The sequence below is a fragment of the Mauremys reevesii genome, linkage group 5 (assembly GCF_016161935.1).
Source record: "Mauremys reevesii isolate NIE-2019 linkage group 5, ASM1616193v1, whole genome shotgun sequence".
Lineage (NCBI taxonomy): Eukaryota > Metazoa > Chordata > Testudines > Geoemydidae > Mauremys > Mauremys reevesii.
Window position 1 is genome coordinate 19,298,795 of NC_052627.1, and position 17,952 is coordinate 19,316,746.

General features: G+C 40.3%; 1 protein-coding gene across 10 annotated transcripts in view; it reads right to left on the reverse strand.

Annotated features, from left to right (window-relative positions):
* WDFY3 (WD repeat and FYVE domain containing 3) overlaps positions 1-17,952 on the reverse strand; it is a 319,930-nt gene that overhangs the window by 26,397 nt on the left and 275,581 nt on the right. For 8 of the 10 annotated variants that reach the window (XM_039539787.1, XM_039539793.1, XM_039539788.1 and 5 more), the window contains 10 exons: positions 17,226-17,279; positions 14,313-14,481; positions 13,208-13,371; positions 8,279-8,427; positions 7,665-7,785; positions 7,119-7,204; positions 4,220-4,300; positions 2,627-2,681; positions 2,154-2,273; positions 237-354 (listed from right to left, as the gene is read on the reverse strand). In XM_039539787.1, coding sequence (XP_039395721.1) covers positions 237-354; positions 2,154-2,273; positions 2,627-2,681; positions 4,220-4,300; positions 7,119-7,204; positions 7,665-7,785; positions 8,279-8,427; positions 13,208-13,371; positions 14,313-14,481; positions 17,226-17,279 — 1,117 coding nt within the window. The remainder of the gene's footprint in view (positions 1-236; positions 355-2,153; positions 2,274-2,626; positions 2,682-4,219; positions 4,301-7,118; positions 7,205-7,664; positions 7,786-8,278; positions 8,428-13,207; positions 13,372-14,312; positions 14,482-17,225; positions 17,280-17,952) is intronic. The other 2 variants (XM_039539791.1, XM_039539792.1) reach the window with 1 other exon arrangement.

Consider the following 17,952-nt stretch of genomic DNA (forward strand, 5'->3'; position numbering starts at 1 on the left):
GAAGAGTAGATTTCTATTCCCCAGAGGGGGCCTTGGAGTTGCTTTGTGGCCACATTTAAAAGGGACACTGGCATAAAGTGGCCACACCACAACCCTTTGTGCCCTCCCACAGGATCTGGTATGTACATACGCAAAAAGTGTTTAGGGTGTTCTTGGCGGAAGAAGACAGGCACACTGACTAACTTAAAATGCGCCCATCTCTGCTCTCCAAGAACTGCATTTGTACAATCACTTACCATTAGGATCTTCCCAATCTTTGTATCGCTTTTTGTACTGTGCTAATCTTTCCTCTGTCTGTGCTCCCATCGGTTTGGCCAGGTTTCTGAATGTCTTGGGATTAGTAAGATCCAGTTCCTTTTAAAATAAACAAATACAGATTCTTAAAAGCACTCTGCACTGGCCGATCAACGTGAGCAGCCTTATGAGCTATATGATATTTCTCTCTTCCTTGCAGAGTTGCATATCATAAGCAGCAGCAATTATTTAGCTCATCTAGTTAGTTATGCTTTTCTAAAGAATTGTTCAGCCTAATTCAAGAAGATATCTTTACTACATTCTAGTAGTGGGAGTGCTTTATGTCTCCCCCGCATCCCTGCAAAAGCTACCCTCAGCAGCAGGTCTTCATCACAGCACCTTATGCTCCCCCTTAGGTACAAAACCAACTGGCCAGAGGTACTGCCCAAACTAACATTAGTATCATTTTCCCCTTTTCCATAACTAGGTTTGTCACTTTCATAAGGTTGGGGCTAAACTTCTTGAGAGACTGCAATGTCTCCCAAACAGGAATGCTTCTGCTATGTCAGGGGTTCTCAACCTTTTTCTTTCTGAGCCCCTCCCCCGCAAATGATATAAGAACTCCAGGACCCAGCAAGGGAGCAGGGACTCCGGGTTGGGTGGGAGCAGGCCCCTTGGACATAGGCGAAATTTGACTTCTATTTCTTTTGGGGGGGAGGGGCGAAGTCAGGGGCCAGTTGGGTCCAAGCCAGCTCTGCACAGCAGGGTCTGGGGAGGGAGCTCCTCCTCTACCCCGACTCACCTCAGCAGGCCACCCAGCCTGCCTGGGCTGTGGGGAGGGGGAGAGGGAGGAACCAAAAATTATTACAAAGTGGGGCGGCGGGGCTCAGTTCAAAAAGTTTGAAAACCACTCAGGGTGCTGGCAGGGGGTAGCTAGGGGCTGCGTGTGGGCAGGAGGGTAGCTCAGGGTGCAGGCAGGGGATAGCTAGGGGCTGCGAGTGGGTAGGGGGGTAATACAGGGTGCAGACAGGGGGTAACTAGGGGCTGCGTGTGGGCAGGAGGGTAGCTCAGGATGCAGGGAGAGGGGTAGCCGGGGCTGTGCGCAGACAGGGGGCAGCTCAGGGTGCAGGGAGAGGGGTAGCTGGGGCTGTGTGTGTGTAGGGGGGTAGTACAGGGTGCAGGGAGAGGGGTAGCCAGAGGCTGTGTGTGGGCAGGGGGTAGCTAGGGGCTGCGTGTGGGCAGGGGGGTAGCTCAGGGTGTAGGGAGAGGGGTAGCTAGGGGCTGTGTACGGGTAGGGGGGTAGTACAGGGTGCAGACAGCAGTAACTAGGGGCTGCGTGTGGGCAGGAGAGTAGCTCATGGTGCCGGGAGAGGGGTAGCTAGGGGCTGTGTCCTTCAGCCCTCTGTGGGGAGCCAATGACTGGGGCTTCAGCTGCACGGGGGGTGCTGGGGCTCAGGATCTGGGTTTCAGCTGCCGGGCTTCGCAGACCCCTGGTTGAGAACTGCTGCACTATGTCACAAAAGCCACTGGGAAACAGTCTAGAGAACTACAGCAGAGATTTACAAGAAACAAATTTATGACACAAAGCATCACTGCATTTGTGTCCACGGCAATCACCAGGCCACCATGCAAAAAAACTTCAGCCTTGGTCCTGCAACGAGCTCTTTGTAGACAGTCCTCCTCGTCTGTGCAGAGCCGCATTAACTTCAATGGGACTTTGCACAGGTTCAGGGTCACAGGTCTGCGTGGAGCTCATTGTAGGAATACGTGTAGTAAGAAAGTAAACTGAAATTAAAGATTTGGAAAACTGAGTACGTCTCAGCTCCACTGAGGTAATGTGAACCAACTATAATGTTAGCGCACCTTAAAAATAAACACGTAAAAATATTAGCATGACAGAGATAAGTTTTCATATTTACCGCTGAATCATAGTCTGCAAGGATCCAGGGGAAGACAGGGTACTGCATGAGATCATTATAGGATCTGCCAGCCAGAGTGTTCAAGTGCATCAGGTACTGGAAATTACTGATTTCTCCTCTCTTAAAAAGGATAAATATTAGCATTTTAGTTCATTTTAGAATAATCAAACACTTACATTGGCAGATCTTCACGGTGGTCAGCTCTCTAACAAGGTACAAACTACAGCATAAAAGATTTGTGGAAATACTCTCTGAGATTTACTGCATAGTTTTGTCTCACACTTCTAATGGTGCAAACAGTCTTGTTTCTTTCAAAATACTGCAAAGCAATTTGCTGTGGAGAGGAGTGTTCCAGGGTACTATATTTTTCAACCTACTGAACATGAGCACATTTTATTCAAATATTTCATTGCATATGACTATAAATTTTGGCTCTTCCTACAATATAAGCACAGTAGAACTCTCATACTTACCTCCCATCTTTGTGTCACAGATTTCTCTCCCACTAGAGTGCTAAGCAAGCCAGACCTAATAGGAATAAGGATGTGTCAGTATTTTTCTATTTAGCACAATATTGTGGCTGCATCTTTGTAACATGGTACAAAACTTAAGGCATTAGGATTTGAATACCTACATTTTACTCTGTAGAATTATAACAGTTATAGTACCAATGATTACTACTACTATACCTTAGCAATATTGTACAATGCTTTTCAAATTGACACCCACATAAATCAGTGCACAAATGTTAGCTGACTTCTGAACAAAGGTAATTAAAACATTTAACTATGCATTTCAGTGCAAGGACAAATTAACATTCTAAGACCCACATTATGAACAGTTATTTAATACGTTAGATCAAGTTCTTTTCATGCTGAAATCTATTTCACAATAAACAAATTAAATTTATTAATAATGTTAATTCACATAATATACATAACTTTTGTTGGAAAACAGTGGTGCCAACAGGATTTGTAAGTTAAAGGCAATTGCAGTTAAAGGCAATTTGTAAAAGCAAAAGTTTTATGTGAATTCCCCTTTTCTTTTTCTCACTAACAACTTCCTGATGATCAGCATTTTTAGACCTAGCATCTCCAATCACTCTTGTTGGTCTGGCTCAAGGCAGTGCAGTTCAGCACGGAAGATACATAGTTCTCCAGAAGATCCAGAACTTTAAACAACGTAAGTCTCTATTTAAAAAGACAAGGTGGGTGAGGTAATCTCTTTTATTGGACCAACTTCTGTTGGTGAGAGAGACAAGCTTTTGAGCTTCCACAGAGGTCTTCTTCAGGTCTGGGAAAGGCACTCAGAGAGTCACAGCTAAATACAAGCTGGAACAGATTGTTTAGCACAAGGCATTAACATGTTGTAAGAAACCATTCAAGCTGAAGTGGCCAGTTAACACCTCTGCAGTCACAGGGCAAAAGAAGGGGGTTAGTAGGTTACAGATGATTGTAATAAGCCATAAATCCTGTGTCTTTAAGACCATGATTTTTAGCGTCTAGCAAAATTATGAATTTAAGTTCCCAGGCTTGTCTTTTGAAGATTTGTGCAGGTTTTCTCTGAGGACAAGAGCTGATAGGTCAGATATAAAGCGATCACTCTGTGAAAAGTGCTCATCCACGGGTGATAGGGTGTTTTTGTCTTTTATCATTTTTCTGTAAGAGTTCATTTGAGAGCGTAGCGATTGTCTGGTTTCACCTACAGTTGTTATTGGGGGCACTTAGTGCACTGGATGAGGCACACCACATGTTGGGAGGGATGTGGAAGGCTCCTGGATATTGAAAGGTGTGTGGGGGGGAGGGGAGGGGGGATTGATCATTGTAGCAGTGGAGATATGTCTGCAGGCTTTGCATCTGTTGTTACAGGAGGGTCTGGTGCTGCTTTGAGTTGGTGGGTCCTGGTCTGTAGGGAGCTTGCTTCTGGTGATGAGCTTGGTGAGATATTACTTCACTCACCTTGCCTATCTAATACCTGGGACCAACACGCCTACAGCAAACACTGAAAACAACAGTCTCTTCACTTGACATTCTGAGCAATAGATTTTTAGGAAAAGAACCACATACCCTTGTTCTACACTGGTGTTAGGTCTCTGTCCAGACACAGACTCTGAACTGTCAGTTAAAGATGGAACCACAGCCAAAAACCTGCATTAGTTAAAAGAATAAAATTAATTATATTTATGTTCCATGTGTACCTTGTATTTAAGAGAATCCAACCACCAAAACTCAGTTCAAATGGCAACTTGATTCCAAGCAGCCATGTAAATTCTTTTAAAAAAAATTAACTACCTGCTCTCACTCTCCCAATCTCCTATCTGCAAACAAAGTTAGACATTTAAATCTCGTATTTAACACATGTAGCAAGTTTAGCATTTCTGGATATCAAGAGCAGACACTAACTTCCTCCCCCTGGTCTCAATTATGTCAAGAGGAATTGTGTCTCTCTACTTTTGATTGGGGTGAACAGGATTGAAAACACAGAATTTCCCTTCTTCAAGAGAGGATCTAGAGCTCAGGAAAGATGACCAGATGGGGAGTTTTTCCGCATTTTTCTTGTTTTCAGGCATTCTGAGAAGGATTCTCACCCTTGGCAATGCACCAGTCTATTTCTTATTTGGGGCTCATGTGTGAGTGTGTTCCCCTGTGCTCTTTAGCCTCTAATATGTAACCAAAGAGATGATACAAGGGATCATCCTCCTCCTACACCAACAAGCAAGGTACGAAGTTAGTCATTCACTTAAATATGGACAGGACTCTAGAGTTTTAACCTTTGGATTGGACTGGGATGGGAGAGGTGGGGGAATTTTTGAATTTAATCTCAAAGAATTCTTGATTGGTGAGGAGATTCTGGCTCTCTGACCTCCAGGTGGTGAAACAAGCTAACTCGGCCCTTGTGGTTGTGTCTCCAGAGGCATCCGGCTGTTGTGGAGGGATGCCACCCAGACTCTGTGCTCCTTTCTCTGGCAGGCCACAGGTTTGTTGGCTGGGAGCAATTGTGCCAGAACTCTCCTTTTGTGGCTCCTAAGATGATTTCCTCACAGACTTGCCCTTCCACGTGCCCTATGTGGCAGCCCCACAACAATCAGAAGACAGAGAAGGGGTTCTGTAGAGGGTCCAGTCATTACAACTAGCAGAACATTTTGAAGGATTCTGCTTGCTGCTGCTCCAAAATATGCTCTAAAAAGGGACTGCTGAACTCTTGCTCTGTTTGTGCATCAACAGGTGAAGAATATGACACAAGGGTGATGCAGTCTGGACAAGCCACAGGGCCCAACGCATAAATCTGAACTGCCTCCTGTATTTTCATTAAAGAGGCACAGTTCAAATGCATTGATTAGGTGAGAGGTCATAACCCAGGAAAAACTAGTAGTCCACTAGTGTGGGACAGCCATGCTGCCCAACTGCTCTGTCAACTGCAACACAATGTCAAACTAATAAAAATGTTAAAGCTTAGTTTAGTACTGCAAAAAGCCGTGGGTGTGTCTGTGTGGAGAAAGGTAATTCCATTTTGTGGAGAATTCAGATATTTCAAAATTTGGTTTCATTCTGATTCTGAACAAAAACCCCCAGATTTCAAAATTCCCTGTGAAAGGGAATGGAGCCCTGACACTGAGGCAGTCCACCTGGCAGGCTGCCCCGGAGCCATGGACCCCAGAAGCAGTAAGGTTCCTGACTCTGTGGCAATCCATATGCCACGCTGGTCTGGTGCTGCAGACCCTGGAAGCCCCAGCTAAAGAGCTATGCACTCTGGAAGCCTTGGGGTCTCTGGCTCTGAGGCAATCAGTCAGGTGGGTTGCTGCACAGTGGTAGACCCTGGAAGCTTGGGCTGCTAACAAGTCATGGACCCTGGAGGCCTGCAGTCCTTGACTCAAACTCTAAAGCAATCCATCTGGTGGGCTGCTGAGGAGCCTGGAAGTCCTGGGGTCCCCAAGTCTGACTCAGCTGAGGTGGCAGATACGTAGGCATGGTTCATCAAAATCAAACCATTTTGGTGGAAAATTTCAATTTTGATGAAATGGAAAATTCTGATGAAAAAGTGTTTTGTCAAATTTTTCTAACCATCTCTATTGTCTGCTCTAGAACAGAAGCTGAGGTAAGATCGGAGTGTTTTAGCTAACCACAAACCTTATCTCCAGCATAGATGTGGGTTAACACTTTTAACCTTGACTCAGCTGGTTGAGGTCTACAGGTTTACTCTCTGTCTGAAGAAGGACCTAACGTCAACCTCTTTTCTAGTGTAGACAAACCAACATTCTTTTCTTTTTCAGACAGCATGAAAGGGTGGGCTCTCATTTTCTCATCCAACCTTGAGCTGCATTCCCTCAGAAACAAATATAAGATGTCTAGATGTTCAGTGGCTTTTGTTTGTTCTTCAGATCTCACTTTTTGTCTGAAATCCACAAGCAAACTTACTTTATCTGTACACAGAGCCCTCTTCTCCATGTGCCTGGAACTGCAAAATCTCCTTTTCCCATCCCAAAATTTAAAAATTTAATTTATACAACATATCTGGGTCACCAGAGAATAATCCAAACATAAAGACAGTATGTTCAGCCAACACTCAGGGACAAGGCATGTCAGTCATTACAAGTATATCTATACTATCTGCATTACAAATAAACAATGCAGAAAACTCATCAAATGTTCCTTGGTATTTCTATTGTGCCCTTCCCTGTGCTATGTGGGCATCATATACAATACAATATCTACAGACCATGGATTAACTAACTGGTACAGTTTCTCTGCAGTGCCTATAGTATGGTGTTTTCAGAGCCAGATATATCCCGCAATGAAATTGATTAAATCTGTAATGTGGTGTGGTCTCCCTTTTCCTGGGGCTTATGTCCATTCTAATATAGCTATCAAAAATAATTTCAAATATGTTTGATCTTTTTAAAAAAAATAGTAACACTACTAATCATGCTCAGTTTAAATCACTGTAATTTAACTTATTTTGGAATACCTTTGATAGACTTTATTTCTAACTCCTTTCTGGAAAGCTAGAAGATAGTTCCGTCCATCTCCTGAGAAAACTTCAACAGCAATTGGCTGGAAAGAAAGGACAGACGAAAAATATGGATATCAAAGGATGTTACAAACAATAGGACTAATGAATTAGTGTGTCACCTCTTAGAATCAGCTGTTGTAGCTCACAAGTGAAATAAGTTTGGTGATCTCAGTTTAGCCATAGTGAAAGGTTGACAACGATGACACCAACTAACTTAAAAACTGCCCGAATCAGTGCTGTCAGTCCATGTCCAGAATATTAAAATACACTCTGTCCTCAAGTAAAAAGTATACATGCCAACATTTTCAAACTTGGATGCTAATTTTAGGCAACTCAATCTATATTTTGGGACTCCAAATGGCCTCACTTTCAAGTTGCTGAACACCCCCAGAAATTATTATTATTATTATTATTATTATTTTTAAAGTGACACTTTCAACAAACAACAATGCTGGCTAAATTCTCTCCATCCCCATCCAATCAAAACAAAACAAGAGTCACCTGTAATAAGTATCTCCTTTTATGTACTTCCTTGATATCTTCATATGCGAATATACTGCATGTTCTTTTGAGCTGACTTGGACCTTGCCTTGCTCCTCTAGGTATAATTGGCTCATGCATACTGTAGGTAACCAGAGGAAGGACAGTTAAAAATGACCACCAATGTATAGCAAAAACTATTTTTCAACTGTATGGAGTTTGTTAAGCCAGGCAGACTGCAACTATGAATCTTATTATTTTTAAAGTCACCACAGAGGAAAAGCTACTATTGTAACTAAGTGAACAAAAGTTTAAAATGATTCTCCAAAGGTTAACTTAATTATCTTTATTCTGAACTGCAATTTTCTATGATATTTTATTAGTATAAGTAATAAAACCAAGAATAACAGAGCCAAAATCATAATATCAATGCTCTGAAAAAGAAATTAGAGTTCATGACTAAATAACACAAGATTTATTCATAATTCTGTGCATATCAATCTACAATTGTGGAAGCAGGTGCAGTACACATGACCATTCTAAGTTTGACAGTATAGAGTTTTGTTCTTTAATCTTTCACAAAATGTTTCTTGTCTATTTACTAAACAAGCTAAACTGACTCTGAATTCACTCACTTTGGAGGCAATGTCTCAATATCGCGTATTTCTCTGGTGGCTGTCATCGTAAACCCATCGATCACATAGAAGTGTTCTTTACCAAAGAGAAGGAGTCCCTCACTGGTATCTAGACCTTGAACTCGAGCACAGCGGTACATGTGCTGAATCTGTAACAAAACCCATAGGATTAGCAAAAGCAGCTTAACTTAGCTCAAGTTCAGTCTGTTGCCTTGTTGGAAGTTATGGCTTGTTCTCCCAGACAATACTTTCTTATTTCAACTACAGCAATTCTGTGATACTTCTTTTATTAGTTAAAATATATGATAAAGACGCATCAGACAAATGAACTAAAAATTGGCTATAATAAAACTGTGTACAATTCAGAACAAATTATACATACCCATCAATATACATGCAATCATATACTCTTTTCTTTCTATTGTATTCCGTATCCATAAAAGAACAAAAGCAGGGATTCAATAAAAGAAGGAGAATTTACTAGGACATAAGAGTCTGTTACGAATATTATCTAAAACAGTTGTGTTCCATTTGTTTAAAAGATAATCAACAAAATGTAGATTAAAATGGGAGACTATTTTTCTCCATTATCCCACAGAATAAACACCAAACCAAATTGTGGTCATCTGTCAGAAGAACCAGCAGGAATGAAACGATACAGACTCTGACAAAGGATTAATGGAAACACAGCAAGGCGCTACAACAGACCTTCTTAAAACATGTGTAATCTGAGATTAAGGCAGTGTATATGAAAACTGAAGACTTTTCCAAGCTTAGTTCGATATACAAATTAATTTTAATTCTACCTTGTCTACAAGCCAAGTAGTACTGGACTATGATCTTCAGTTAAGAGGTATTCTAACTACAATAGCAGCAATAGTAGATTACATATGATTGTTGAAGAACATTACAATTATTTTCTGTTTGTTTCCCATTTACCTTAAGATGAACTACAGAGACTTGATAGCAGGTGTTCTGAAATAGTGTAGATTGTTTTTCTGCAATACTTCAGGCTAATTATCTTAAGAGTTTTTTTCTCTCTCTTTTAAGAAAGTTGTTCAGTCACATAGTGAGCCAGTCCACTTCAACAGTGAGCGCAGCATTCCCATAACTACCCAAGGAGGATTGGACACAATGCTCATGTGCTAATGGAAACTCCTGCTCCAATTAGTTACAATTTTTTAAACTTAATTATATTGAACCACCATTACAGTGACAAATAAGCAACCTGGAAAGTTCCAGCTTGTAAAGTTCAGCCATTTTTGCACTAAATTATTATGTGTATATGCAACTGTCTTTACCGAGCAGAATTTTTTTTTTTAATTTAATCTAACTCAGAATTGGATAAACAGATTTTGCTTTAATTTTCTTTACAAATGAATCTTTGACATAGGAGGATGAGTTTTTAAAATATATTTAGAACAAAATATCCTGACAATGGTATTGGTCCTAGATGGCAATGGAGAATTATCAATAATAATGCAGAAAAAGTGGAAGTGTTCAGTAAATATTTCTGTTCTATATTTGGCAAAAAAACCAGATAACTTGCATCCAAGATTTTTAAAAGAGTTGGCTGAGGAGCTCGCTGGACTGTTCATGTTCATTTTCAATAAGTCTTGGAGCATGGAACAAGTTCCAGAAGACAGAACGAAGATAATGTGCTTATTTTTAAAAAGGGTAAATGGGATGACCTATGTAAATATAGGCCTGTAAACCTGACATCAATCCCAGGGCAAAATAATGGAACAGCTGATATGGGATTTGATTAATTTAGAATTAAAGGAGGGTAATGTAATTAATGCCATTCAACATGGGTTTAAAGAAAACAGATCCTGTCCAACTAACTTGATATTTTTTGATGAGATTACAAGTTTAGATGATAAAGGTAATAGTGGTCTGAAGATCAGGGTATCGGTACCAAGAGGTGCTCAGTACCCATGAAGAGCAGGGACTCTGGCTCATCCGTTATTGAGAGGTCCTTAATATATCTGAACCACATATATATGTGGTACCCAGTAGAGGATCAATACTGATGCGGTAGCTGAAGCCAATGGTACCACCAATGGTGATGGTACCAAAGTAGACACCAGGGGTGTCTGACGTCATCGCTTGCTCAGTGCCAAGGACATGCCATGCATGGGTACTGAGAGTTGGGCTGAATTTGTAGATAAATATGGCTGGGCGGAACTCGATGGTGCCAGTCCCAAGTATCTGTGTTTACCCTCTTTGCTAGTAGAAGGTACCGAGGCCCTACTGGTGCTGTGTCTCTCCTTTGTGTTCCAGGACTTTATGGCCCTGCTGGTACCTGAGGAGTTGTCTTTTGATTCAATGGTATTGACTCGAGAGGTCGAGGCTCTGGAGACCATAGATCTCACCAGAGACCTTGACTTTTTCGGAGCTGGCTCCTTAAGGTCAGAGTCCGTCCTCCTTTTTCTGGAAGTCTACCCTGAAGCTTCCTAAGTTTTCCTTTTCTCAAGGGCAGCCTGCACCAAGATAGAAGGGGCACTGGATGTAGCTGGAGACAGATGTACTGAAGGGAAGAGGAGTCTCCTGACCGGACTCAGGTGGTGTCTGAGTTTAATCTCCCTGTTTTTCCTTGTCTTGGACTTGAGGGCCAAGCAGAAGTTGCACTCCTGGGAGACATGGGACTCCCTCAAGCAACAGACACACTTAGAGCGGCCGTCACTCACAGGAATAGCCTCTCAGCAGGAGAGGCAAAGTTTGAAACCTAGTGAGCCAGGCATGCCCTGCTAGGAAAAAAAAAAAAAAAAGTCCTCCTGAGAGGAAAGAGAGGGGTAAAACAATCCTCCCACTATGTCTCTAACAAACTAACTATAAATATACTAACAACTAACTATAAAAATTACCTCAACCACTGTGGAAATATTAGGATAGCCGAGGCACACTCAAAGTAGACATGCTAGGGCTCCATCTCAGGCCTAGGCAGTTGAGAAGGAACTGAGGGCAGTTTGCCCATGCGCCCCTATATAGCCTCGGTACCCAGCATGAGGAGGCCTAGGGCACACGTCTGCGCTGAACGAACACTGGTAACTGAAAATCTCTGATCAAGGGCTTGAAAGGCGGGTGCACACCTGAAGTCGGACACCCATATGGACACTATGCGAAGAAGCAGCAACATATTTCACATTTAGCACCATCACCCTGTTCAGCAAAGCAAAATCATGCAGCATTCAACACATGAATCATGCAGGAGTCAACAATCTACTGTAGACTTAAAGGGGAAAAATTCAAAGTGGTGTATGAAAGTAGGAGAGAGATGCTTGCTAGTCAGGGTGCTGACATCAGGAAAATTAGCACAATAAGTATACTTCTTCCATAGGGAAGAAGAACAAATTTTCCCTACTTTATGGCACTCGAGATGGTATGTTCATTCATATTTATAACAATCACTTGGATGTGTCAAAGAACTAAACAAGGTTTATAAGGTGATACATGCTACCAGATTGCTGTAGCAGACAGTTGAGGAGAAGTCATCAGTGGTCCGTTTTTCACATTTTGAAGGTAGGAGCATCAGAGACAGTGTATGTATTCATGTGTACTCTCTCATACTCTGGGGGCCACTGCAAAGATTCAACTCATCTCAGCAAGCTCAGCAAGAGTATGGGAGGAAGGTCGCTGATGGCCCTTTTTACCCTTTTCTTGAGACACCACCTCATATAATCCCCAATGCACACCGGTGATGAGGCATAATGTGGTTTACGTTTTGTTGCCCTGCTGGTACACAGGTCTGAATCAAAAACATATTGTACTAGTGCTATTTTCTTGCGAAGGTCTGCAACTGGACAGCATAAAAGCATCTCATGTTTTAAGCAACATTCAACAACAGACAAGAAAAATACAACAAAATACAATCAAAGTGAAATAAGCACGATGTCAGGGCTTGAATATATTATTTCAGTATTAAAACAAATTAGTCACTGTGAAAAAAAATACACTCATGAAATTGTAAGGTGTTTACAGAAAAATATATTTCTATGCTATCAAAAAAGATAAACCTGTACTTTCCCATTTTCAGTACCATAACTGAATTACTGCAATAAAACAGATTTAAACAAAATAACTAGCTATGTTGTAATCACAAAATGCAAGCTAAACATATTTTTGTTTTTAGAATATTGGGCGTATTACACATGTCCACAGTGAGCTAATCATTACTCATGTTTCCTGGGCATAATTTTCAAACTGTAGTCCATCAATGTATCACTCATCCTTGAGTGCATGCTTGTTCAGAAGCTCTCATCAGACCAACAAAACTTGGAACCCAAAGCAATCACAGAGCAGCTTTTTAATGTTCTCAAGAATAAAATACACATTTTTAATGATTTAACATTTTAGGCTGGCATAAGATGAATGAAGATGAATTTGAATGTAAATCAAGATTGTTATATTACTATTTTCATATCTCTTGTATGTAGTATTCTGTAAGTAATGCTTATTTGGCACATTAATTGATATTTAAATATCCTAGACATGAAATGGTTTCCATTTTTGGTTCTGAGACGGATACCTCTCTCCTTGTGAGATATCACAGTAGGTACAGACACCTGGGACGCTTAATCAAACAACTCTCTCGTTTAATAGAAAGGAGTCTGGAGGTAGAGTGACCCATCCTTGGCTAAGAATGCACCTGCCCACTGCCCACCAGAGCTTATATTTGGTGACCATCTGGCATAGTGTAAGATCTGCTTGTTCTCCAGGATTGACATTGGGAGGAGGGGTTTATTGGAGATATGTGGTGGATGAAAAGGTGGAGCTAGGGAGGTCTTTTTAGGACTTTTAAAAAAATTCTTCTTTCGACATGTATGATCAGTATTTGTGTTTTAAATATTCACACCTGGAGAAATCAGAGAAAGGCACAAAGTAGAAATCTAGATAACGTAAATGATCGGTATTTCTGAAGTACTGTACCTTCTCTCCTTCCTCGAGCAGTCGAAGCAAAGTTGTATTATCAGTCTTTTCTTCTTCATCTATAGAACTACCCTCAGCTATTTGATCCTGCAATTGCTCCTGGTTTTCCTCATCTCCTCCATCAGGTGCAGAGCGAGATCTCTTCAGAGGAGGCTTCACCAGACCTGCACAGTAATCAGAGAGGCAATCAATGTATTGACAAACACTGCAGGGGTTTGGGGGATACATATGTGGAGTCCAATAAGTGGGAATGTAATCAAACGGGCATAAGCCAATAGCAATGCTAGTCAATACAGTGCCCGTTTCCCCTCATAGTTTGCCCACTACACCTCAATCTTGATCACCAATACTACTGCCTTTCCACTGCAGGAGCATGTCCTTCCCCTTTTTACCTGCCCTGAATTTTACATATTCGAGCCTGAACATCTTGGCATCCCTGCTGTCCCAAATGATCACAGAGCTGTGTGCACGCATAGTGAGGGGATGAGGTGAGGTTCTGGCAGCTGAGACAGAGAATTTGAAAGCCTATCACCAGATAAGAGAAGAGCTGTTAAACCTTAAAATCCAGACTATTGAGCTGGCACACTATTTTTTGCTTTTTTCTGTTCCGTGAAGTGTGTTGTGGTTGTGTGTTCTCTTAACATCTCTGTAAATTTCAAGCAGATTAGTCAGGACTTTTAGATCAAGAAGGGACATGACAGTGACTTAAAACTAAAGTCTCCCCCAACTCGAACAAATTCTATGAATGTAACGGGAAAGGGTTCCTCCCCCTCCCCAAGAACAACCGTTTATCGAATTCTTTCCCAATTATTTTAAACTCTACTGTCTTGTGCATGTGTGCGTACATACGTTTTTAAAAGGTTCTTGTTGTCTGGCTGATGACAGTAGTAGCTGAAGTCACCTTGCAAAAACATGTGAATCTCAGAATTAACTGCCTAATGTTGTGGCAGTAAAATGGGGACCTACAGGACCCTTTATGTTTAATTTATACGGCACTGGTAATGTGAAGAAATCCAGACTCATTCATGGAGAAGCAAGTTTAAAGAAGTTAAACTTTTAACATCAAACAGGTTGTTTCAAAACGCAGACAGAACGATGAACTTACCTTTCACTCTTGCAATAGTGTCTTCGCCGTGTTCTGGCTCCTGCTGAGTGGCTTCACCTTCTGAACTCTCTTCTATAGTATCCTGGAAAACAGCAGGATTTCCAGAAGCCAGACGCATGTAGTATTCCTTGCTGTCATAGCTTATAGCTCTTCGGTAACGAGTAGGTTTCTTTGAAGTAAATGAATGAAATATTTAGTAAGTCAATTCTAATAACTGAAATGAAATTTTTCCAAGACTACTGTATGCACAGTACATGCTCAACAATATAATGTATTTATCTGTGGTCAATCATAAGCCAGTTAAAACTTATGTATAAAATGTAAGATTTAATTCCTAAATGGATTTGCAAGGAAGCTATTCAGTCACAGAAATGATGGTCAAACTGGAAAATGAGGAACAAACTTGAAATATAGAGCTTTTAAATGTGGCCTATGTGTTATGAATTGCCACAAAAAGACAAACGCGCATTTAAGATTTATTTATCTATTTTGTCGTTCCCTAAAATATATGCATTAGTTTAAATAATGTTCTACAACAAAGGAAGGTAAAGATGTGTAGATACTGATGTGCATTAAATCACACAATAGCCAGGGAGTTGGATTTTAGACTCAGAAACATTTAACTAAGGAAACTAAGGTTTAACTAATATTCTGCAAACTTGTGGTGGCAGGAGAGTGGCCCTAAGATGGGCATCTTTAACTAATGTAGCTAATTTGCAGCCTGTCCCCTTGGGAGAACTATTGCAAATTATCTCAGTAACTCCAGCTTCTAACCAGAGATTCTGGCTACAAACGCATGTTACACGTGTTTCTTTTGGAGGTTAATTCTTGCGTTAAACATCTGATTACAATGACTTTACTATAATTAAAAGTACAGATAACAAAATCAGGACAGTAAACATGCTTGGGTGAGCACAGAAGTAAAGTTGGAGATAAAAAGAAGTAAGGATGAAATGAGCAATGTGCCTCTTTCCGAAGTGAAAAAATGAACTAATTTATGTGGATGTGGAAAAGTTAGATTTGGAACCTGTAGTGAAGGTTTTGTTCTCTGGCTATTGCCGAAAAAAAAATGCTAAAAAATCCAGCTCTTATATGAGTTAAACTCTGGAACTTTAAAAAAATTCTTTATTTGATAACACCTTTTCCATGAAAACAAATAATTGTTCCTGTCCATTCTAGAACTCTTAGCATAAACCCAGTGTGGTTCCATATGCTACCATCTGCCAATCTAATGAGTGTAGGTATTCCTTCATGTGCTCCTGTAATAATTATTTGAAAACCAAATTTTTTTGCATTTCCATTAGTCTTCATGTAATTCATCTATTGATACTGGGCAATACAACAACTCATGTAGATAAAATAGCACAGCTATGAACAGATGTGCTAAAATATTAAAAGATGCAGGTTACTGATATGGAGATTTCTCAGTTAATACGATCTACTCCAAAACGTAAAGATGTAAGTTATCAGTTTAGAGTCACTGACTCATGTAGGAGAAGAGTGATAAACCATGTGTCATGGTGCTTTAGCTACAGATAACTGGATTATGGCTGTTACAATGAAAGTGTTTATTGCCATAGTATTTTCCTGGAAATAATCACTGAACAACCTGGGGGGGAGTGGAAGGGAAAAAGAGATCCAAACAATACCCCACCCCCCAAAACAACCAAACAATTAAAATGACAGAAATGATAATTGTAACTATATAACCCATTACATTTCACATCTTAAATAATAATCACTTTTATTTCATATATTTGAGCTTAACATGTCTAATTCAAAAGAAGTGAATGAATCCCACATACCATACTTAGTGATGGGCATGACTGAACACAGTTGCATATGAAAGCAAAATTACATTTACACTTGTATACAGAATGGCCAGTAATGTGTAAGTTCCAATTTCTTTTTAGGTATGTTTGATATTTTGGAACATAATACCAGTTCATTACATTATGCACCTTATTTTCTAATGACAAAGCTATAGAACAGGGGTCGGCAACCTTTCAGAAGTGGTGTGCTGAGTCTTCATTTATTTACTCTGATTTAAGGTTTCGCGTGACAGTAATACATTTTAACGTTTTTAGAAGGCCTCTTTCTATAAGTCTATAATATATAACTGAACTATTGTTGTATGTAAAATAAATAAGGTTTTTAAAATGTTTAAGAAGCTTCATTTAAAATTAAATTAAAATGCAGAGCCCCCCAGACCGGTGGCCAGGACCCGGGCAGTGTAAGTGCCACTGAAAATCAGCTCGCGTGCCGCCTTTGGCACACATGCCATAGGTTGTCTACCCCTGCTATAGAAGGAAAGGATTTGGGGGAAAAGGGGAAATCAAAATTTTGATTTTGGTTCCAACAACAAAATGGTTACAGCCCCACTATTCCAAAAATATTATTTATTTTTTTATGGGGAACACTTTCTAAACCCTCTACTAGCACAAGGCACTAATGAAATACAGTTGGGAAAGGTATGCTCCAAATGTCAAAAATGATCAACGAGCAAATAAAAAAATATTTTAATAGTGGTGTTAGTTTTCGTAAGTGACACAAAATTACCACGTTGCCCATTACTAAACATGTTTCATAGTCCATTAATTCAGATCCCAAGCCAATACACGTTTACAGTGAGAACAGTGAGAGTACAGTCCAACAGTGAGAGTACAGCCCAACACAGCCTATTAGTGTGCAGCAAAGAAGGCAAGAGCTACAGAATGTTATAAGAAGTGAAGACTGAAGAAAACACAGCAATATATTCTAGGTGTGAATACTGGAAACCTTTAATCCTGAAAATATTTACTGAAAGAACAATATTGAAAGCCAATCGTAGAAGCCTTGTTAAGTTTGCCTAGCATGCAGGAAAACATTTGTATTTGTTTGACATTCTTTCAGTGGCTAATTTTGTTTCTTTACCTTTTGAGGAATGGTATCATCAGGTGTCTCAGGAGGTTTACTTGAGAAGTCAGACTGAAAACAGGGCATTAAGTATAAACATATCAGAAAAAAACACTTTTGGGAAGAATGCCTGATGATATGTTCTCCTCTTTGCATGTATGTGTAACTCCAACTAAGAGTGAAATATACTCACTATCTAAACTAGCCTAGTGTGGTCAGAACTTTGCATTATTAGTTGGTTTAATTCATAATTCTTAAAAAAACCCTTGAATACTCATTTCTGTATGATTGGGATTTTCTCAAGAAAATAGAGACTTCCAAAATGAATATGGGGAACACATACCTTCTTTGAGAACGAATTGTCCGTGTTACAAAAGGGCACATGTACTTCTGCACATGGCCCACATGTGCATACAAATACACTGATGCATGTGTATTAGTATTTTCATGTGTGCAAGTCAGGTGTGCACACTAATCTAGGTCAGTAGGCCTAGAGTTTGAGCTATATTAATGGAATATGGTATCCATTTTGCTCAGAATTACTGAAGTGGATGAGATAAATTCCACTTCTCACCAAAATCTCTCAGTAATTTACAGTGGTGTAACAAGGTGCTAGAGGGTGAATTGGGTGCAATAACAGATTAGTGAAATCCTTCCCAACTCCAAAATCTAAAATTTTGATTACATCCAACATCATGGTCCCAGGCATCCCGCATCTACCCCACAACACCCCCCTCCACAGCAC